The following is a 23,939-nucleotide window of genomic DNA, read 5'->3' as shown; positions in this document are numbered from 1 at the left end:
TTTACAGAAAGACTGTCTGATTGAGGGTTCAATTCCTTCTATCTTTGGAGACGATGAACAGAGCACTTCAGTAAGCTGTAAATAACGCTAAAAAGTGTGATAAGACGTCCCTGTCATTGTTTTGTTAGCATTAGCAGTTGCACCGTCTTCATATGTTAGCGCTGTGTGCTCGTTTTAGATCCTTGATGATATGGCCTACGTGATTTAATTTAAGTCTAAAGTTTTCATTAGTCATTTCATTTTGACGTTTTTGTCTCCGAAAAGACTGTATTAAAATGCATTTCGTGACGTTAGCTTGGTGCTAGCGTTAGCTCGGCGCTAGCGTTAGCTCGGCGCTTATGTTAGCTCACTTGTTAACATCCATATGAAGATGTTGTTCTGCAGGATCATATCTTCATTTTCATCTCGCTCCGCTGGGTCCGACTCTGGCTGGAACATGTAAGGCTGGATGGACAAGTCTTCTGTTGTTGACATTTTGTAAATAACGTGTGAATAAACATTTTCTGCGCCGCTACATAATCGTATCTCTTCTATCAAACTACAAAAATGGCCGAACAGGGTGGAGTTGAACCGAGTGTCACCTCTGCAACCTGGAGAGGGGGCGGGGTATGAAGTGTCTCATTTGCATTTAAAGAGACAGCACCAAAAACGAGTTGCTCTCAGAAGCACATCAGAAAAGGATAGAAAAGGGGTGGAGCTATAATAATGAGGAATTCAGACCCAAGCATTGCAGTTCCGCTTTATATAGACCACAACTGTATGATTTATATGTAAAAAGGAAGGATTTAAAAGCATGATATGTCTCCTTTAAGTACATTTAGTAGCATGTACTTTTTTACTTTTACTTAAGTAAGGGAGCAACTTCAATAGTTTTTCTTTTACCAGAGTCATTTTTTATTCAAGTATCTAAACTTTTACTTTAGTACTGAAGACGAGTACTTTTGTCACCTCTAGTGATGCTGTGCTTTCTATTCAGGGTTTGAAGGACACACTTTCAGTGTGTTTACAGCTACACAACAAGCATTAACACACACTGTCACACATCAGCATTAGAAAGAACAAGAGAACTTTAACTAACCTCCAGATTGGTTGAACCGCTGGTTTAAAGTTTCTAGGTGGTCTTTGAACTGCGGCTGATGCTTCCTTCCTCGAGCAGACACACGTTCCACGTACTCTTTACCTACAGCATCTTTAATCCAGTCGTGTTTAGAGACTGCTCTCCTGGTGTTAATGTCGTAGTGACCGATCAGAAAATCATCAACATAACCAACAGCCACAAACTCTGGGAAGTTTGGTACGTCAGATGAAGCCGTGTAGAAAAACCTCAGAGTGTGCAACACTGTAAGAAAAGGTCAGAGTCATGAATTCAGACACTGAACAACAACATGAACGTATCCACACAATCACACACATCACAGTGATCTCTGCTGTTACAAACACTAACTCTACCACACATTTTAATATCTTTGTAAATAATTCAAAGACTAAAAAAACATTATTCCAGTATTTAAAAATATTGTTGTTTTTTGGTTTTTAAGTCAAATAAATTCAGTTAACATTGCTTTAACTAAACACTGTTTGTTTTAGATGCTCAGACTAACTTTATATGAAATATAGGAAGTTTTTAGTATTTCTAAACAGGAATTTAATGATTTTTTTCTTCATTAACAAATGTTAAAATTTAATCAAACTCAGCAAAATGTCATTTCATGAACTCTATGTGTTACAGTTTTCTCATGACTGTTGTGAGTCATTAAAATGTAATTCTAACAATGCAGGAAGCTGATTGGCTTCATTTGGTGTCAATATTAAAGAGGACAGCGTCACATAGTCACATGTCTACTAAAAACTTTATTAATTATTGGAGGAGAGAATTAATAAATTATTCTCTCATCAAACCTTGAAGAATAAATGTTTTACCCGAAACTGAAGGATTGAAGCATTTATTCATATTTAGTTTGAATATTTGAAATAAAAATAGGAATCACATTTTTAATTAAACTTTTCTTTTTCTAGCAATTTAATACATTTTAAAACCAGAAGTAATCAAGTCTATATTTACTCTAATGTTTTTAATTATTAGTTCAGTAAAGAGAAAGTGATAAATACAGTTTATTGTCAGTTCATGTGGTTGAATGATGTTCAGTGACGCACTGTGTTGTAGTTTGATCATAAAAATTAAAGTTTTTTTCAAATTAATAAAGAGACATCGACTCTTTAAACAACTAAAAGTCAAACTAAATACAGAAAAAAAGTAATTATGCTCCAGATATAAACTTTTAAAAGTTTCATTAAATTAAAGTTTCATTATTACATATTAAAAAGTAAATTTACATTAAAAAAGAAAAATATATATATATTTTTTTTATCGATTCATAAAAACGTCTAAATCCGGAAGTAAATATTAAATTCTACTTTTCCTTGAATCTTGGTATTTCAGTGTTTCTTAGTTTACATTAAACTGTTTAGTTTTTTATTAAACTGAATTTTATTCACAGTGAATGTGGTTGAATGACGTCACATGACACATCCTGTGTTGTGCAGATTAAAAGTTAAACTGAAAGTTTTCGTTGCGGACTCGTTAAACGTGTTTAAAAGTCGTTAAAAACACATATAAAGTGAGTAAAAAGAGCAGATGATAGTGTTGTAGGTGTAAAGTTGTCCCAGTGTTAATAAGTGAGTCTAACTCCAGGCTGTAAAGTGAAAGTCAAACAAAGCTTTCCATTCCTCCTCACATAAAGACAGTAAAGTGTAAAATGATGTGGACTGACCTGCTGTCACACCGGGTGTTGAGAGGAGAAACACAAAGATGAAGGTGTTCATGGTGGAGGTGAGCACGAGCACCTTTCACTTCTGTCCTGTGGATCAACACTGAGAGAAGTCACGTGACCATCGGCCTCCTGCTCAGCCAATGGGATTTCTTCCCTCACTGTTACTGGGTAGAAGTCACACACTCTGGTTCTCCAGCAGATATTATTAAAAAAATAACTGCTTTAACATGATGTTGTTTTGATCACTTTGTAAAAATAAAGTTAAATATTATAATTTAGGAAAAATTAATTAATTATTTCACTTGTTATATGTTTAAAATGACTTTCATTCAGCACTTTTCAGACTTAAAAATTAAAAACACCCAAAAAAAAATCTAGATTTTTTTTTAATTATTATTCATTATTTATTCAACGTAGTTTAATTTTATTGATTTATAAACTCCTTCCTTCAGCATCATCAACCAATCAGTTTCAGCTGCTGATTGTTAGGACTCACCTGCCTCAACCAATCAGAGCTTCTCTCACTCTCACGTGCAGAGATGACCAATCAATCACGTGCTTTGTCTGATCAATGGGCCACGTTATTAGAATTCATGCATTTATATAGAATAATGAACAATCTGAGCGTTAACAAACAAAAGCACAAAGGATTTAGTTTTGTATATATTTCTATCATTTTAGTATTTTGTGTTGTTTTCAGTGTTTCTGTTTTGTGTATTTATATGGTTGTTTAGTGGTTTTTAAGTAATTTTGTGTTTCTGTTACTGTTTTGTGGGTTTTTGAAGAATGAAACAATGTAAACATTGTCTGAAAAAGTTATTGTGATTATTCTTCTTCAAAACTAAAAAAAAAATAAACATATGTAATCACATGTATTATATCAACAGTGATAAAGTAATAAATAAATAAAGCCTCACGGGGTGCGTCCCACAGTTTGAGAACCACTTTTCAAGAGGATAATTAACGTTAAAGTGATAAAAAGCACAAAGCTGTGTTAATGTTTGAATACAAAGTGTTTTCTGAGGTAAATTATCTCTATGAGTCTCTGTAAGTAAACAGTCAGTTTCATTGTTGTTAACAGTTTATTGTTAAAAGAAACATAACAAGAATAAAAAAAACCTTCTGTAAGTTTCAGAAAGCCTTTATAACATAACCAGGCTTGGGAAGTAACGAATTACAAGTAACGGTGTTACGTAATCTGGATACAAAAGTAATGTAACTGTAATCCATTACAGTATATTTAAAAACATGTAATCAGATTACCAGTATTTTTGATGAAAATGGGGATTACTTGGTGGGATAACATTTTAAAAGAAAGCAGATACACACAGTGCAACACTTCACCATAACAAATGAACACGTGAAACCAACGCGCTGCCTATGGCTGTTTATCATCATGAACCTGGAGCTTTCACTGCATGAAAATTCAATGTCATTTTTCACTTGAATCCTTAAAAATTAAACACTATCACAGTACAATGTGAATGATGACTGCCTGCTGCTAACATGTTGTCATCATCCAGTGATTACGTCCAATCTGAAGAAACCTCTACAGGTAAAATTTGCTGAAACACAGAAATACAGTGAGATAAAGTGCAGCTTTGTTAGTTTGCTAACCTGTCAGTACTTCCACCTACTACTAAAACAGGACTACGTAACTAGTATCTGTAGGGATTAGACTGTAGGTGCTGAAGTTATTCCATAAAAAGCTTCATCACCCAGTTTATAAACATACAGTATATACGGACGTTGTAAAGAAACTGGGACGATTCGTAAACATTCATTAACTGGTCACTGTCGACTGTGACCACATCAAATAAAACACCGTAATTCACCGCTTCGGTAAATTACTAGGATGAATCGTAACTTTTGAGCTCTGACACAAACCCTCAACACTAACCACCTCCCCTGAATCCTCCTGTTGCCTTCACTGACTGCCAAAATTGTAGGAAGTAAGGATATCTACAAAAAACACATCCAACAAACAGCAGAGCTGTTACAATACACACTTATTATGGTAACAGCTTACTTTGATCATAGTGTGCAGTAACATCACGGCTGTTTTTATATTTTTTCTGTGTATTATATATAATGCTTATTATTTTATCTGCACTGTGTTGTAAGTTAGCGGGTCAGAAAATGGATGAATGTGTTGTAAGTTATAAACATCCAGTCTTTTAAAAGCTCTTCTTAAGGAGGTTTAAAATGAAAAGAAATCATGTTTTAGTGAAATATAAATATTTCTGTCAGAATGCTACAGGATGCAGATTAATGGCATTTGTTAATCAAGGAAATAATTTTCAGAAAATAGTGTTTGGCACACGTTGAATTAAAGCACCTGTACATTACATGACACATGAAACACAATGCTAACACCAGTGTAGGGAAATGACTTATTTACTTTGGAGCATGTTAATACCTAAAACACCTACTTCAGGGGAGACTTTTTTCTAATAGATATGACAATTGTTGCTATGTTGTGTATGTAACATTTGTAGCTGAAACTATAGAACTTATTAAAACCTGACATAACACTTTCAGGTGGTGCTTTTTTGTTTTATATATATTATAAAACTGTAACAATAACATTATAAATAATTGACATTTGTCTCTTTGTTCGCCTGTTTATCGTGAGAAAGTGTGTGTAAACGTGAAATATTATCCCAAAACTTGCATGTGAGGATACATTCACTGTCATATTGCAACTCCCGCTTCATTCTGTTTAAAATCTCTGTTAAAAAAAACCAAACAGAATTTAAAAAACAATAACAAACTGTTTCGTTTAAGAAAATAAATTTAGTTTTGCATCTGTGGTGTGTTCAGGAGATGAGTGTCATCATCTCCCTCTGCTCCTCACTGGTCTCCTAAAGGAGCAAAACATGAAACACTCTGTATCATCACATTCATCCACTTTATTAGCCTTTCATTGTCATTTGATGTCAACATGGATGATGATGAACTCACTTTGTTTGGGTCTGATTCTCCAGGTGAGGAAGACGAAGTGTCAGAGGCTGAAAAACAAACAGAGTGGAGTGAGGAAGATGCTTTCACTGATCAGCCATGACATCAGGATCAATCAGAAAAACACACTGACCCTCATTTATCAACCGTTCGTACGTTCAGATCTGAGCGTACCACGTGGGTTGGACCAAATTCACGCAAGCTTTGATATTAACCATTTCTGATGTGATCATACGCTACGATCAGATCTCATGTCTGGTCTGACCTCATGTACCCAAACCTGAGTGGATCAGTGGAGCAGCACAGGAAAATCTGACTAACCTTGGATTTCCACTGGCTGCGTATCTGCAGCGTAATCTGCTGTACTCAGAAGATCTCGCTAATTCACGTGTAATCGTGCAATATATATATGTGTATGTGATTCAACCATGGATAAATGCAATATAATTTATATGTGACATACAATTTTAAAACATGGTATCAACAAAAATGTCGGGTTGATACCATCATTTCTGAGATGAATTTCATCTCAGTAATGTTTATTTCCTTACAAACGTTTGTTTGACCTCAGTGGGCGGGGCCACCGAACCAGGAATATTTAAGGGCGTAACACGTTAATGATGATCAAATTCAGCCGCTGCATTTATCAACACCCGATCATTGGTGCGCTGTGATTGGTCAGATATGAATATTTCATAAGTCCCATGTTTGTTCTGTCCTACGACACAATGTGACCTCAGATTTGCACCGTTTTCACACAGGGTTGATAAATGAGGTCCAATGTGAGCGACTCACTGTGAGAACCTGTAAACCCTGAGGGACAGCGAGCTGGAGACAAATAAAGACAAAGAGCATTAATAACTGCACTGAGAAGAGGATTCAAAGAAGGTTCAAGAAAAGTGTTTTAAAGTGAATAAAAAGAGCTTTTCATTTATTACCAGGAGAACATTTGATCCACGTCACAAATCCAACGACAGCCACAAGAACAAGAACAGCTACGACAACAACAGCAGCAACACCACCACCTACACAACAACAACAACATTTATTAGTAGTGATTCATAAAAACGTCTGAATCAGAAGTAAATAAAAAAAAAAAACTTTTCCTTGAGTGTTGGTATTATATTATGTTTAAAAGTGTTCATTAAAGAGAGTTGGACAATAAACGAGGTTTAAATGCAGCGTGTTGGAAGTTTCAATGATGATTAAATCTGTCATTTTTAACACAAGCTTCACTCACTGCTTTGTTACAGTTACAATAAGTAATCAATTTGTAAATCTGTGTCTAACAACATGCATTGCCGCAGGTGACAACTGTTGCCACCTGCGGCCAGAGTATTTTTTGGGTCACTGTTTTTATCTTCTTTCTGTAAATAAAAGAGGTTTACATCGACATCTTTAACTTTTCCTGATTATTTAAAGCAAATAAAAGCAGCACAAGTTGTTATTTTGACTGAAAAATCTGTTAAATAATCTAAAAATCAGGCTGAATGTTTCACTCCAATAGAAAACAATGGTATGTTTACAGACAGTGGGGCCGTGTGACATCATCAATCACATGATTTCAAGATGGAGGAACACAGGCTGTAAAACTGTAAATTAATCCCATTTTTAAAAGTTAATAAAACAAATACGATGCAAAAATAATGTATTTTGTTAGAAATAGATCTGCTAATAAGTATATTTCAAAGGTTTTAGGCCACATTTGTAAAAACAGTGGAGGATCTCTATAAGTTTACCATCAAATTACCATCTGAGTTTATAAAATCTTCACAAATATTCATTGAAATAAATACATTCATAAATGTCACATGTTTAAATAACTAAATTCAGCCTCAGCAACAAGTCCTGTAATTAGATTTCTATAACTTTAATCAACTACTGATAGTTACCAAGAGTAAATGAAGAGGAATCAGATGATTGATAAATTTGACTGTTTTGATGTGATTGTGAGCAAAGATGGATCAGAACAATCCCACACATCATCATGAGTCTCTCACCTCCATCAGACTTTCTCCAGTTGCTTAAAATCACACTTTTGTCCAGAGTGACTGTGAGATCTTCCTCCACACCTTTAATCTGGAACACACAGTCGTACCTGCTCCAGTCTTCAGCTCTGATCAGAGAAATGTTCAGGTCAACGCTCATCTGGAAGCTCCCATCATGGTTGGGGAGTATCTCTCCGTGGTCCACGCCCTCCAACACCTTCTCCTCTTGGTCTTTCCTCCAGAACATCTCAGCATAGCGGGGGTAGAAACCTGTAGCGTGGCAGGTGACTGGAGAGGAGGGAGTCCTCTGGAGGAGCTGGATGGAGGGAAGATCTGCAGAGGAACCACAAGGAGAACACAGTGAACTTTAATGATGAAGCATCTAAATGTTAAAGATAAATATTAAATCTCAATGGTAAATCTAAATGGTGAATATTAAATCTCCTGTAAATGATAAATATAAATGCTAAATCTAAATCTAACCATTAAATATTAAATCTCAATGTTAAATGATGAATCTTTATGTTAAATTTAAATGTAAATCTAAATTCTAAATCTAACAGTTAAATATAGAACCAAAATCTAAATATAGAAGTTTAACCAAAATCTAAATGTTAAATCTAAATGTAAATGTTAAATATTAAATATATACGTAAATGTTAAATGTTACAGGTGAAACTAAATATTTAGCAAATAATGCAAATTTAACAAAAGTACCAAAATAAAACATCTTAAAGAGTTTAAAGTGAAATCAGTTCAAATGTCAAAATGTGTTGTAGAGACACAGATCCAGGTGATTTACACTCACTGTGATCACACTTTTCATTCTAACAGATAAAGACAGAGTCACACTGTTGTGTTCATGTGTCTGCAGCAAAGGAAGCTCAGAGGAGTTTACCTGTTCTCATCAGGAAGCTCCGCCCAGCTTTCACAATCTTCTTCAAAACCTCAGGACATTCCTGGGTGAGGAAGTATTTACGGTATGACATCATAGCTTTGTTATTGTCCCACTCAAGTTTAGTGATGAAAGCCTGTTGTTTAGCAGCGATCCATATCTTTTCCTTCAAATTCAGACTGATGAAGTCTTCTCCATCATAACCAAACTGATGATAACCATAAACCTCTCCAGTCTCATCGTCCCATTCACAGCCGTACATCCTCTGGAAAGTGTGAACACCTGAGAGACACAGAGAACATTAAACAGATGTACACGTGCCTCCAAGATTTGTCTCCAATTACATCTGATCTGATTGTAAATGTGTTTCTATTGATCATCTCTTTGATTCTTTACTAAATCCTTTCAGCACTGCAGGCTTTTATTCTGACATGGAGCCACTTTAAAGACTTTTAAAGGCTGAATGTGAACAAAGATGTGAAAGTAGGATCTAGTTTTAGGAGCAACACAAAGCACAGCTGCATTACTTTATGTGACCAACAGGAGGCGCTACTACATGTGACTGGAAACAGGGTTGGGGGCAAATATAACTCCCATAAATGTAATTTATGTTGTGTTTATTTTATTTGATTGTTCACACATATTGTTTAAGAGATTTGATGTGATGTGTGATGAATACGAATTTAACTATATTGAGGAACACATGAGGAGTGACCTTACTCGCACCTGTTGCACAGGGACACATTAGCATGTAACACTCAGGAATGGAAAACGGGTCGAAAATGATGTCCCCGTGTTGTTTTGTGCAGCGGTGTTTTTTTCCTTCTGCCTTTGAATAAGTACAAGTTTAAAGTGTGTTCTTTTTGCAAGTTAAAAGGTTGTTAAGTACCTGAAATACCTGAAACGTTACATCATTTTTGTAGAAGATTCTCTCCCTCTTGGGTTCATGCAGCCAGCGAGTTTGACAGTGAATTGGGCGTTGGACATAAGCGGATTGGTGAAGAACGTAATAAATTCATCTGTGACGGCAACTTGGGTCCCGTGTATTTCCTGGAGGGAGCAAGAGTCAAACTCGGAGCCTGCGCGGACACACCCTTACCTGATCGTCCCCGACAACTCATCAAGACGGAAAAACAGATAAGCCACTGTGTAGCGTTAAGGACACACATGTTCATCAGTTTTTCATGAAAACGTTCATAAGCCAGACACTAAAGTGTGTGTTCTGAAGAGTGACAAGGATTGGAAAACTACAAGGGACTGTTTCAAGCCTAACAATATCAGTGTTTATTAAGAAACATAAGGACATTGATTTGCTACTGATTTAAGTTATAAAGATGGTCATTCAGTTTCTTTAAGAAGGGAATAACTTTGTGTACATTTTAATATCTTGAGTTTATATCCGTTCTATTTTGGTTTGAAATGTTGCAATAAGGACTGTTAATTCAAAGCAACAGAAATATTTTCAAGCCTTATATATTTGAAAGTTTGATTGAAAGAGTGATTTAAAGAAGTTTCATTCATTGACATTTATTCATTCACATTAAAATAAATAAATAAATAAAATTAAAAAAAAGAAAAAAGAAAAAATGGCCTTTGTTTACTACTTTGACAAGTTCATAGGCAATTTAAAAAGTTTAAAATGTCACAATCCGGTAAAGAGAGTCAATTGATGGCTCCTATAGAACAAGTAGTAGAACCAGAACAGATAGTGGAGCCTCACAATGTACAAGTGGTGCAGCCTGATGAGCCTCGTAGAAGTGAAAGAGCTCGCATATCAACAGAAAAGGGGAAAGAACTTCAGAAAGGAAAAATTAAGGGACTAAAGCTACGCTTTGACAGCATTAATGACCGCGGGAAAGCTCTAATTAAGGTAGCTAAAAAATCTGTAATCAGACAGGATCCCAGTGACATTCTACAAGAACACATTAGCACTATTCAAAGAGAACTATCTGAATTGAATCAGAATCAGAATCAGAAATGTTTTATTTGCCATGTACAGTTTTGAGGACAGTACAAGGAATTTGACTTGGTGGTTGGTGCACAAAACAAGCAACAAAAAGAAATAAAAGAAATAAAAACAACACAACAAAGAACAACCCAGCAACAATAATAATAATAATAATGATAATTATAAAGGATGAGGGATAAATAAAGGATAGATAGAGAATAAAGGATAAATAGGATAAATATAAATATATATATATACAGTGCAGCAGGTATCAAGCTGGTGGAGGTGGTGATCGGGTGGGGGGGGGGTTCAGTGGGTGACTTGGGGTGTGTTCATGTGGATGGTGGCAGAGGGAAAGAAGCTGTTTTTGTGTCTGGAGGTTCTGGTCCTGATGGACCGAAACCTCCTACCAGAAGGGAGAGATTGAAACAGTTTATGACCGGGGTGTGAGGGGTCGGCCACAATCTTTCCTGCACGCCTCAAAATCCTGGAGGCGTACAGGTCCTGGAGGGAGGGCAGATTGCAGCCGATGACCTTCTCTGCAGAGTGGATGATACGCTGCAGTCTGGCCTTGTCCTTGGCCGTAGCTGCAGCGTACCAGATGGTGATGGAGGAGCAGAGGATGGACTGAATGATGGAGCTGTAGAAGTTCACCATCATCTTTGTTGGCAGACTGAACTTCTTCAGCTGCCGCAGAAAGTACATCCTCTGCTGAGCTTTTTTGATAAGGGAGCTGATGTTCAGCTCCCACTTGAGGTCCTGAGTGATGATGGTCCCCAGGAAGCAGAAGTACTCTACAGAGCTCACTGTAGAGTCTCCCAGGGTGAGGGGGGCTGGGTTCTTCCTGAAGTCTGCTATCATCTCCACTGTCTTTAAAGCATTGAGCTCCAGGTTGTTCTGGCTGCACCAGGACACCAGCCGGTCTGTCTCCCACCTGTAGTCGGACTCGTCTCCATCAGCGATGAGACCGATGATGGTCGTGTCGTCTGCAAACTTCAGGAGTTTGACCGACTGGTGAGAGGAGGTGCAGCTGTTGGTGTACAGGGAGAAGAGCAGAGGAGAAAGAACACAGCCCTGAGGAGATCCAGTGCTGATGGTCCGGGGAGCAGAGATGGTTTTTCCCAGCTTCACGTGCTGCTTCCTGTCAGACAGGAAGTCTGTGATCCACCTGCAGGTGGAGTCTGGCACGTTCAGCTGGGAAAGCTTGTCCTGAAGGAGAGCTGGGATTATTGTATTAAAAGCAGAGCTGAAGTCCACAAACAGGATCCTGGCGTAGGAGCCTGGGGAGTCCAGGTGCTGGAGGATGAAGTGGAGAGCCAGGTTTACAGCATCGTCTACTGACCTGTTGGATCTATAGGCAAACTGCAGGGGGTCCAGGTGGGGGTCGGTGATGTCCTTGATGTGGGAGAGCATGAGGCGTTCAAAGGACTTCATGACCACAGATGTCAGAGCGATGGGTCTGTAGTCATTAAGTCCTGTGATCCTCAGCTTTTTAGGGACAGGAACGATGGTGGAGGCCTTAAAACAGGCTGGTACGGTGCATGTCTCCAGTGAGGTGTTAAAAATGTCTGTGAACACTGGAGACAGCTGATCAGCACAGTGCTTCAAGGTAGAGGGAGAGACAGAGTCCGGTCCACAAGCCTTACGGGGGTTTTGTCTCCTGAAAAGTCTATTCACATCTCTCTCTTTGATGGAGAAAGGTGTCTCTGTAGGAGGGGGGGAGGAGGGGGGGAAGATAGGGGAGAGAGCCTCTGTAGGCAGCTGGGGTGAAACTGTAGCTTTGATGTGGGGGGTGAAGGTGTTGGAGTGAGGCTGGTCAGAGGTGTGAGGGGGGTTGGAGTCAGGTCTGTCCCATTGTCTGTCAAATCTACAATAGAACTCATTCAGACTGTTGGCCAGGCAGAGGTCGTTAGCAGCAGCAGGGGCTCTGGGCTTGTAGTTTGTAATTTGCCTGAGCCCTCTCCAGACAGAAGCCGAGTCATTTGCAGAGAACTGATATTGTAGCTTCTCTGAGTACAAACGTTTGGCTTTTCTCACCTCCTTTTCAAACGTGTACTTCGACTCTCTGTACCTGGCTCTGTCTCCACTCCTGAAAGCGACCTCTTTGTCTGCCCTCAGCCCTCTGAGCTTAGCTGTGAACCAGGGTTTGTCATTGTTATAACTCACCCTGGTCTTTGATGGAATGCAGCTGTCCTCACAGAAGCTGATGTAGGACGTCACAGCGTCTGTAAACTCATCCAGAGAACTGTTCGCAGACCTGAAAACATCCCAGTCAGTCCAGTCCAAACACTCCTGGAGTTTCTCCACTGCTTCACTGGTCCATTGTTTAGATTCCTTCACCACAGGTTTACAGAGCTTCAGCCTCTGTCTGTATGAAGGAATCAGATGGACCATCAAATGGTCCGATTGGCCCAGTGCAGCACGGGAAACGGCGTGATAAGCACTGCTTAGTGTGGTGTAACAGTGATCCAGTGTCTTCTCCTCTCTGGTCGGACATTTAATTAATTGTCTATATTTGGGGAGCTGGTGTGAGAGGTCCCCTTTATTAAAGTCACCAAGCACAATGATAAAAGAGTCCGGGTAGGTCCGCTCCATGCACAGGATCTGGTCGGCGAGTGTGCGCTGTGCCTCGCGCACATCAGCTGATGGTGGGATGTACACGCCAACCAGGATGAATGAAGCGAACTCACGGGGAGAATAGAAGGGTTTGCTGTTGATAATAAAGGATTCCAGGTGAGGAGAGCAGTGCTGGAGGATCACTGTCACGTCGTTACACCAGTTACTGTTCACATAAAAGCAGATTCCTCCACCTTTCTTCTTCCCGGTGAGCTCCGCGTCTCGGTCCGCTCTGTGAAGTTGGAAGCCGGCCAGCTGCAGCGCAGAGTCCGGTACCGCTCCACACAGCCACGTTTCCGTGAAGCAATATGGTGTATGATAAATACAGAGGGACTGACAGCCCACCTCATGACATGCGACGCAAGCTGGACAGCTCTATATCGATCACCAATATTGTTGTACAAAACGCTCAATCCCAAATTCAAGGAACTACAGAAAATCTGATTTGGCAAGATAACAGCTCTGTATTTGCATCTTCATGCTCCAGTGTTTCACTTCCAGTCTCTAATCGTACTAAACCCAATTCTATGTGCTCTAATGCAACAGCAATCCAGAGGCAAGAAGCAGCTGCAGAGTATGCAGCTACACAGGCTGTATTGCGAGTTATGGCTGAGCAAGAGTGCTGCAGAGAAAAACTGTAAAATCTAGAAGCTGAGGATAAGATGATTGCTGCAGATCAAGAAGCAGCTGCATTAACTTGTCGTCTTAATAAAGAAAGAGAAGAGACTGAACGTAAGATAGAAAGGGAGAAACAAGAAGCTGCTCTTTTAAGGAAACAGCAAGAAGAGAATGCTGTAAGAAGAAAGTCTGTAGAAAACTTGAAAAGAGAAGTTCAACGCTTGGAGGAGCTAAAAAGGCTAAATGCAGCAAGAGCAAAGCTTCAAATCTATGATAACAATGAGGTCTATCCTGAGCAAGAAATTAAACCACAGAACCCTGAACTGGTTGTGCAGGCATTTAATCAGGTTAACTCAGCGGATTGGTACCAACAACCAGAGACAGTTATGGCTCCAAGAAGTGTGCCTCAAGATGACACAAGAGAGCTTGTAAAAGTATTAGCTGAAGCTATATCTGCAAATAGGTTACCAATAACAGAACCTACAGTATTTAGTGGGGATCCACTAAAGTTCAATCATTGGAAGTCATCCTTTCAGATACTAATTGAGAGAAAAAATGTTCCAACTGTAGAGAAAATTTTCTCCCTTCAAAAATATGTTGGAGGAGCAGCTAAAGAAGCTTTAGAAGGCTACTTTCTGGTTGGTTCAAAAGACTCCTATGATGCAGCATGGGACCTGCTCAATGAACGATTTGGAGAGCCCTTCGTAATAGCCAAGGCACTCAGAGACAGACTACATGCCTGGCCAAAAATAGCTGCAAGAGAAAGTTCTGAGCTAAGGAAGTTTGTTGACTTCTTACGCAGTAGTGAATCTGCCATGTCTCAAAATTATAATCTTAATGTTCTTAATGATGGAAATGAGAATCAGAGACTCACAGCCAAACTACCTGATTGACTAAGTACCAGATGGAACCAAAAGGCCACACAGTATCAACTGGGACACAGAAAGTTCCCAAGCTTTAATTATTTTGTGATGTTCCTAACAATGGAAGCTAGCATTGCTTGCAACCCTATAACATCTTACCATGCATTAAGACAAGGTGAACCCGAGAAAGCAAAGAGCAAGCACCAAAACATAACAGCCTCCAAGAACCAAAATGTCGGCGCTAAGATCTTCACAACAAACACCAGTGAAAGGAACATAGACACGTGTGCGTTTTGTAAGAAAATAGGAAATGCCTTACATAAGTGTCACAAATTAATGGAAAGGCCAATCGCTGTTCAAATCAAATTTATTCGAGCTGAGAGACTGTGTTTTGGCTGTTTGAGTCCTGGCCATCATTCCAAGAACTGCAGAAACCGGATGGTCTGCAACACCTGCTCAAAATGTCATCCCTCATGCCTACACGAGGATCGCTCAAAATATAAATAAAATAAGAGGACTGATCTCCTCTAAGAAGATCACAGTGCCAACAGTTTACACGTGAATTAATTCCTGCTAATCAAACTCATATCCCAACCCCAGAGACTGCCATGGCATGGCCTCACTTAGAGCACCTCGCAGAACACATTGCTCCACAAAGGGAGTGTGAAATTGGTCAGTTGATTGGGTATAATTGCCCACAAGCTCTAATGCCCAGGGAAGTTGTATGTGGGGAGGAAAGCCAACCCTTTGCTCAGAAAACCGACCGAGGTTGGAGCATAGTAAGTTATGGTGACCCATGTGAACACTATGACGACTCAATTGGTGTAAGTCTTCGCATCATTGTAAAGCAAGTGACACCTGAGCTCAAACCATCAGTCAAGCTCAGAGGTGAAGTTCACTATGTTTGCAAGACTCATATTAAAGAAACTATCTCTCCAGATGACAAAGTGCTAGAATCCGACTTCTGTGAGAGAGTTGGAGAAGAGGCAGCTGTCTCTCAGGAAGATCTTCACTTCTTGACTAAGTTGAAAGACGGAATCAGACACAAACATGATGGTCATTATGAGATGCCTCTACCTTTTAAACAAGACCGAACAAATCTACCCAACAATAAATTATGTGCTGTTAAGTGTTTAATGAGATTGGAACAAAGGCTCAAGAAGGACCAAAGGTATTGTGAAGACTATGTGAACTTCATGAATTATATTATTGCTCGTGGTGATGCAGAAAGAGTCCTAGAACAAGAACTGAACAATCACCCAGTCTGGTATATTCCCCATCATGGGCAATACATCCTCAAAAGCCTGGGAAAATTCGTGTTGTGTTTGATTGCTCTGCGAAATTCCAAGACACTTCGTCAAATGACCACCTTCTTACTGGTCCAGAGCTCACAAACACCTTGTGTGAGTGCTTTGTAGGTTTCGTAAAGGTCCAATTGCTGTCACGTGCGATGTGGAACGAATGCTCCATCAGTTCCACGTAAGACCTGAAGACCAAGACTACCTGAGGTTCTTATGGTGGGAGAATGGTGATCTAGGGTCTCCGCCATCAGTTTTTCGGATGAAAGTTCATCTTTTTGGTGCAGCCTCCTCACCTGAATGTTCCAATTTTGGTCTCAAACATCTAGCCACTGAAGGTCAGGATCAGTTTGAACAAAAAACAGTGACATTCATCCAAAGAAATTTTTATGTCGATGATGGACTAGTGTAACATCTGATGCTGAAGCGATCCAGCTCGTCAAACAAGCAAGGGATCTCTGTAGTACAGGAAAACTCAGACTACATAAGTTCATTTCCAACAGTAAAGAAGTATTGAAATCAATACCAAGAGAAGAGTGCACTGAAAGTGTCAAAGACTTGGATCTGGCCTTGGGAGAGCCGCTTGTAGAAAGAGCTCTTGGTGTTCAGTGGTGTGTGTCCTCTGATAACTTTCAGTTCAGAGTTACTGTCAAAGAGCATCCACTAACCAGAAGGGGGGTGCTATCAACAGTAGCTTCCATTTACGACCCGTTGGGGTTTGTAGCACCATTCATCCTTCGTGGAAAGCAGATCTTACAACAACTATGTTGAGACAAGGTGGAGTGGGACGAGCCACTCCCAGATGAGCTGGAAGCACAATGGGAATTGTGGCTACATGATCTTCAAAACTTGTCTAGTGTCAGTATCAAAAGATGCTACATTCCATCAGACTTTACAGATGTCAAGCAGTATGAGCTTCACCATTTCTCAGATGCTAGCGTCACAGGTTATGGTATGTGTACTTACCTCAGAGCATCCAACACTAATAGAGAAATCCATTGCTCGTTAGTTCTTGGGAAGGCGCGTGTTGCTCCAACCAAAGTAACTACAATACCATGACTCGAGTTATCTGCAGCAGTGGTAGCAGCAAGAACAAGTGTTATGCTTAGGAAAGAGCTTGAAACAGATGAGATTCAAGACTATTTTTGGACAGACTCAAAGGTTGTGCTTGGGTATATAAACAATGAAGCCAGACAATTTCATGTGTTTGTAGCTAATAGGGTCCAAAGAATCAAGTCAGCTTGTTGCTTCAAACTGGTTCACAGGCCCAGACTTTCTGTGGAAAAGGGACTTGCCCATGGAAGGTGTTAAGGTGGAAGAAGTCATTGATGTCACCATCAGAGCTTCGAAAGGTTCAAGTGCTCAATACCAGGGCAAAGGAAGAGAGGACACTGCAAGACCGCTTGGCAAAGTTTTCTGACTGGAAAAGAGCTGTCAAAGCCATTGCTTGCCTCAGACGCCATGCCAAACAAATCAAAGGTCTCAAACCAAAAACAAGTGAAGCTACAAGTATCGATGAAAGACAAGCTTTTCATACTCAGGTTGGTCCAAAATGAAGCATTTAGCAAAGTAATCAAAGATATAAGGCAACACAAGGAAATAAAACTCAAAGACAAAGCAAACAAGCTATACAAACTAAGTCCATTTGGAGATGAGCACGGTGTGCTCAGGGTTGGAGGACGTTTGACAAGATCTGGCCTTCACCCACATGTCAAGCATCCTGCGGTTGTGCCAAAGGCAAGTAATGTGTCTTCCTTGCTTATCAAGCATTACCACGAGAAAGTGCATCATCAAGAAAGAGGGCTAACAGTAAATTAATTGCGATCCAATGGAATATGGGTTATTGGAAGTAGCAATGCTGTGGACTCACATATTTATAAGTGCACAACGTGCAGAAAGTACAGAAGGAACACAAGACCCAAAAATGTCTGATTTGCCTGAAGAAAGGATGGAAACAACACCTCCATTTACTTATTGTGGCATAGATTGTTTTGGACCGTTTTATGTGAAGGAAGCAAGAAAGGAGCTAAAGAAGTATGGTCTCCTTTTTACTTGTATGTGCTCCAGAGCAATACACATTGAAATGTTAGATGACCTTACGACAGATGCCTTTCTCAATGCATTACGTGCATTCATTGCAATACGAGGAAATGTAAGGCAATTGAGATGCGATCAAGGCACTAACTTTGTAGGTGCAAAAGGAGAGTTCATGAACGCAATGAAGGAGCTGAATCAAGAACAAATGAAAGAACTTGACTATGAGTTCAGAATGAACGTCCCATCATCAAGCTACATGGGAGGCATATGGGAAAGACAAATAAGAACAATTAGAAGTGTGCTAACAGCAGTCCTAGATAAGTCTGCTAAAAGACTTGATAGTGCATCACTTAGGACATTTTTGTATGAAGTGATGGCTATTATAAATAGCAGACCTCTGACTGTAGAGCATTTAAATGATCCCACAAGTCTAGAGCCACTCACACCAAACCACATTCTCATGATAATGTCCAGCATAATACTGCCCCCTCCTGGTCAGTTTGTGAGTCAGGATCTATACCTACGAAAGAGATGGCGCCAGGTTCAGTTCTTGACAAATGAATTCTGGACAAGGTGGAAGAAGGAGTACCTCCTTAATCTTCAGCAAAGACAAGTGTGGCAAAGGGATAAAAGAGAGGCAAAGGTTAATGACATTGTCATTCTTCAAGATGATGGACTTCCTGTTTGACAGGAAGCAGCACGTGAAGCTGGGAAAAACCATCTCTGCTCCCCGGACCATCAGCACTGGATCTCCTCAGGGCTGTGTTCTTTCTCCTCTGCTCTTCTCCCTGTACACCAACAGCTGCACCTCCTCTCACCAGTCGGTCAAACTCCTGAAGTTTGCAGACGACACGACCATCATCGGTCTCATCGCTGATGGAGACGAGTCCGACTACAGGTGGGAGACAGACTGGCTGGTGTCCTGGTGCAGCCAGAACAACCTGGAGCTCAATGCTTTAAAGACAGTGGAGATGATAGCAGACTTCAGGAAGAACCCAGCCCCCCTCACCCTGGGAGACTCTACAGTGAGCTCTGTAGAGTACTTCTGCTTCCTGGGGACCATCATCACTCAGGACCTCAAGTGGGAGCTGAACATCAGCTCCCTTATCAAAAAAGCTCAGCAGAAGATGTACTTTCTGCGGCAGCTGAAGAAGTTCAGTCTGCCAACAAAGATGATGGTGAACTTCTACAGCTCCATCATCCAGTCCATCCTCTGCTCCTCCATCACCATCTGGTACGCTGCAGCTACGGCCAAGGACAAGGCCAGACTGCAGCGTATCATCCACTCTGCAGAGAAGGTCATCGGCTGCAATCTGCCCTCCCTCCAGGACCTGTACGCCTCCAGGATTTTGAGGCGTGCAGGAAAGATTGTGGCCGACCCCTCCCACCCCGGTCACAAACTGTTTCAATCTCTCCCTTCTGGTAGGAGGTTTCGGTCCATCAGGACCAGAACCTCCAGACACAAAAACAGCTTCTTTCCCTCTGCCACCATCCACATGAACACACCCCAAGTCACCCACTGATTTTTCTATTCTCTATTACGTTTTTTGAACTAATACGTCACAGTATTTGCAGCGAAACTGCCAAATCAGTACATCAACTCCAGGTCTTCAGACTTCATATGTTAGCGCTGTGTGCTCGTTTTAGATCCTTGATGATATGGCCTACGTGATTTAATTTAAGTCTAAAGTTTTCATTAGTCAATTCATTTTGCCGTTTTTGTCTTTGAAAAGACTGTATTAAAATGCATTTCGTGACGTTAGCTTGGTGCTAGCGTTAGCTCGGTGCTTGTGTTAGCTCACTTGTTAGGGTTCTGCAGGTTCATCTTCATTTTCATCTCGCTCCGCCGGGTCCGACTCTGGCTCGAACATGTAAGGCTGGATGGACAAGTCTTCTGTTGTTGACATTTTGTAAATAACCTCTGAATAAAAAGTTTATGAGCCGCTACATAGCCGTATCTCTTCTATCAAACTACAAAAATGGCCGAGCAGGGTGGAGTTGAACCGAGTGTCACCTGAAGAGGGGGCGGGGTATGGAGTGTCTCATTTGCATTTAAAGAGACAGCACCAAAACGAGTTGCTCTCAGAAGCACATCAGAAAAGGGGTAGAAAAGGGGTGGAGCTATAATAATGAGGAATTCAGAACCAAGCATTGCAGTTCCACTTTATATAGACCACAACTGTATGATTTATATGTAAAAAGGAAGGATTTAAAACCATGATATGTCCCCTTTAAATGCAGAGGACAAATTCCATTAATGTAATAACATTACATGGCCAATTAAAGGCGAAAGCCCCGATTTAATTTAATTTAATTTACTCGCACCTGTTGCACAGGGACACATTAGCATGTAACACTCAGGACTGGAAAACAGGTCGAAAATGATGTCCCCGTGTTGTTTTGTGCAGCGGTGTTATTTCCTTCTGCCTTTGAATAAGTACAAGTTTAAAGTGTGTTCTTTTTGCAAGTTAAAAGGTTGTTAAGTACCTGAAATACCTGAAACGTTACATCATTTTTGTGCAAGATTCTTTCTCTCTTGGGTTTATGCAGACAGCGAGTTTGACGGTGAATTTGGTGTTGGACATAAGCGGATTGGTGAAGAACGTAATAAATTCATCTGTGACGGCAACTTGGGTCCCGTGTATTTCCTGGAGGGAGCAACAGCAGATGTAATCATGTAATTCATAATTCATTACAGTTATGGCGTATTAAAATTGTAATTGTAATCAAAATAATCTGTTGCTGTTCTAATCGTAATTAAATTGTAATTGGTTCAGATAATTGACTTTGTAATTGTAATTATCATTGGAAATTCTATAAATTTCCCACATTTCTGAGACCCTCCATTGTGATACTGACTAAACTTCCGGTTAACTTCAAAACAAGAGCTTTATTTACAAAAGAGTTAAAAACTAATGAAAGACCAGAAGAGATGAAACTAAAAAAACTAAATCACCAGAAAACAATCTGTGGAACCATGTTACAGTTCTATGGCTTACACATACGTAGTTATTAATTATTAAAATATGTTTCAAATCAAGTTTTCTCACTACCTGCGAGTAAATCTTCACACCCATACAGGTGGTTATAGTTAGGATATAATAGAAATGTATATAAATAGGAACAATACAATGTGACAGTAACAACACTGTGAATGTAAATGATGAGTTTATAACTATTGATAATAACTAGTCTCTCACTGACACCTTTAACATCATCACATCCAACGTCCACAACAATGGAGCTTCTTTCAGCGTCCAATGACAATCTAGTGACTCTGAGGGACGACTGAGGAAGTGCTGACGTCTGCATTTTTCCAGCTTTAGGAATGGTTCCTGCAGCATTCACTTAGTGATGCTCAGATGTGAAAAGTAACCAAGTACCAATACTTTGTTACTGTACTTAATTACTTTTTTTATGGTATCTGTACTTTAGTGAGTATTTTATTTTTTTGGCGACTTCTTGCTTTTTTAAACACATATCTGTACTTTGTACTCCTTACATTTTAAAAATGAGCTCATTACTTTTAAGACGTTCCAAGATGACGTTATGACGTAAAAAGATGCAAAACTTTGGTAGTTTGAGCTTTTTTCTGTTAGACAGGTCCATTAGTTTTATAGTTAATATTTTTAAGTTTTTTTAAATATTAAACTCAAAGCTGATCTGGGTTTAATTGAACAAAAAAAAAACAAGAGAACTTTAACTAACCTCCAGATTGGTTGAAACGCTGCCTTAAGATTTCAAGGTGGGCTTTGAACTGCAGCTGATTATTCATTGCTCGAGCAGTTAGACGTTCCACGTACTCTTCACCTACAGCATCTTTAACCCAGTCCTTTTTAGGGACCACTCTCTTGGTGTTACTGTCGTAGTGACCCATCTGAACATCATCAACATAACCAACAGCCACAAACTCTGGGAAGTTTGGTACGTCAGATGAAGATGTGTGAAAATATCTCAGAGTGTGCAACACTGTAAGAAAAGGTCAGAGTCATGAATTCAGACACTGAACAACAACATGAACGTATCCACACAATCACACACATCACAGTGATCTCTGCTGTTACAAACACTAACTCTACCACACATTTTAATATCTTTGTAAATGACTCAAAGACTAAAAAAAACATTATTCCATTATTTAAAAAATATTGTTGTTTTTTGGTTTTTAAAGTCAAATAAATTCAGTTAACATTGCTTTAACTAAACACTGTTTGTTTCAGATGCTCAGAGTAACTTTACATGAAATATAGGAAGTTTTTTAGTATTTCTAAACCAGACTTTTATTTATTTTTTAATTTAATAAATCAAACTCAGCAAAATGTGACATATTCCATAAACTCTATGTGTTACAGTTTTCTCATGACTGTTGTGAGTCATTAAAATGTAATTCTAACAATGCAGGAAGCTGATTGGCTTCATTTGGTGTCAATATCAAAGAGGACAGCGTCACATAGTCACATGTCTACTAAAAACTTTATTAATCATTGGAGGTGAGAATTAATAAATTATTCTCTCATCAAACCTTGAAGAATAAATGTTTTACCCGAAACTGAAGGATTGAAGCATTTATTCATATTTAGTTTGAATATTTGAAATAAAAATATGAATCAAATTTTTAATTAAACATTTCTTTTTCAACAAATTTAATACATTTTAAAACCAGAAGTAATCAAGTCTATATTTACTATCAATTTTTTAAAATTATTATTTCAGTAAATAGAAAGCAATAAATACAGTTTATTGTCAGTTCATGTGGTTGAATGATGTTCAGTGACGCACTGTGTTGTAGTTTGATCATAAAAATTAAAGTTTTTTTTTTTTTTTAATTATTAATAGACACCGACAACTAAAAGTCAACTAAATACAGAAAAAAAGTAATTCTGCTCCAGATATAAACTTTTAAAAGTTACATTAAATTAAAGTTTCATTATTACATATTAAAAAGTAAATTTACATTAAAAAAGAAAAAAATATATATATTTTTTTGTATCGATTCATAAAAACGTGTAAATCCAGAAGTAAATATTAAATTCTACTTTTCCTTGAATCTTGGTATTTCAGTGTTTCTTAGTTTGCATTAAACTGTTTAGTTTTTTATTAAACTGAATTTTATTCACAGTGAATGTGGCTGAATGACGTCACATGCCACACCCCTTTTGTTGCGCAGGTAAAAATGAAAAAGTTAAACTGAAAGTTTTCGTTGCGGACTCGTTAAACGTGTTTAAAAGTCGTTAAAAACACATATAAAGTGAGTAAAAAGAGCAGATGATAGTGTTGTAGGTGTAAAGTTGTCCCAGTGTTAATAAGTGAGTCTAACTCCAGGCTGTAAAGTGAAAGTCAAACAAAGCTTTCCATTCCTCCTCACATAAAGACAGTAAAGTGTAAAATGATGTGGACTGACCTGCTGTCACACCGGGTGTTGAGAGGAGAAACACAAAGATGAAGGTGTTCATGGTGGAGGTGAGCACGAGCACCTTTCACTTCCGTCCTGTGGATCAACACTGAGAGAAGTCACGTGACCATCGGCCTCCTGCTCAGCCAATGGGATTTCTTCCCTCACTGTTACTGGGTAGAAGTCACACTCTGGTTCTGCAGCAGATATTATTAAAAAAAAATAACTGCTTTAACATGATGTTGTTTTGATCACTTTGTAAAAATAAAGTTAAATATTATAAATAATTTAGGAAAAATGAATAAATTCATTTGTTTAAATATGTTTAAACTGACTTTCATTCAGCAGTTTTTAATGAATCTTTGGAAATATTTTTTCAAGTTGTCACTTTTCAGACTTATAAATTAAAAACACCCAAAAAAAAAATCTAGATTTTTTTTTAATTATTATTCATTATTTATTTTAACGTAGTTTAATTTTATTAATTTATAAACACTCTTCCTTCCTTCAGCATCATCAACCAATCAGTTTCAGCTGCTGATTGTTAGGACT

General features: G+C 38.9%; 1 protein-coding gene across 4 annotated transcripts in view; it reads right to left on the bottom strand.

Moving 5' to 3' along the window:
• The window catches only part of LOC114471803 (H-2 class I histocompatibility antigen, Q9 alpha chain-like), a 35,343-nt gene extending 11,799 nt beyond the window's left edge, over window positions 1–23,544 (bottom strand). For 3 of the 4 annotated variants that reach the window (XR_003675027.1, XR_003675028.1, XM_028460730.1), the window contains exons 1-2: window positions 23,397–23,544; window positions 21,704–21,964 (exon numbers count right to left, since the gene is read on the bottom strand). Coding sequence is in view for 2 of the 4 variants with exons in the window: in XM_028460730.1 (XP_028316531.1) it covers window positions 21,704–21,964; window positions 23,397–23,448 (313 nt within the window). In the remaining 2 variants the exon portion in view is untranslated. Of the gene's footprint in view, window positions 1–5,358; window positions 5,636–5,735; window positions 5,783–6,527; window positions 6,561–6,670; window positions 6,758–7,732; window positions 8,054–8,618; window positions 8,898–21,703; window positions 21,965–23,396 lie in introns of those variants that run through there. The other variant, XM_028460729.1, reaches the window with a different exon arrangement.
• Window positions 23,545–23,939: the final 395 nt, after the last annotated feature.

The sequence above is a fragment of the Gouania willdenowi genome, chromosome 11 (assembly GCF_900634775.1).
Source record: "Gouania willdenowi chromosome 11, fGouWil2.1, whole genome shotgun sequence".
Lineage (NCBI taxonomy): Eukaryota > Metazoa > Chordata > Actinopteri > Blenniiformes > Gobiesocidae > Gouania > Gouania willdenowi.
This window is presented reverse-complemented; position numbering and strand designations above follow the sequence as displayed.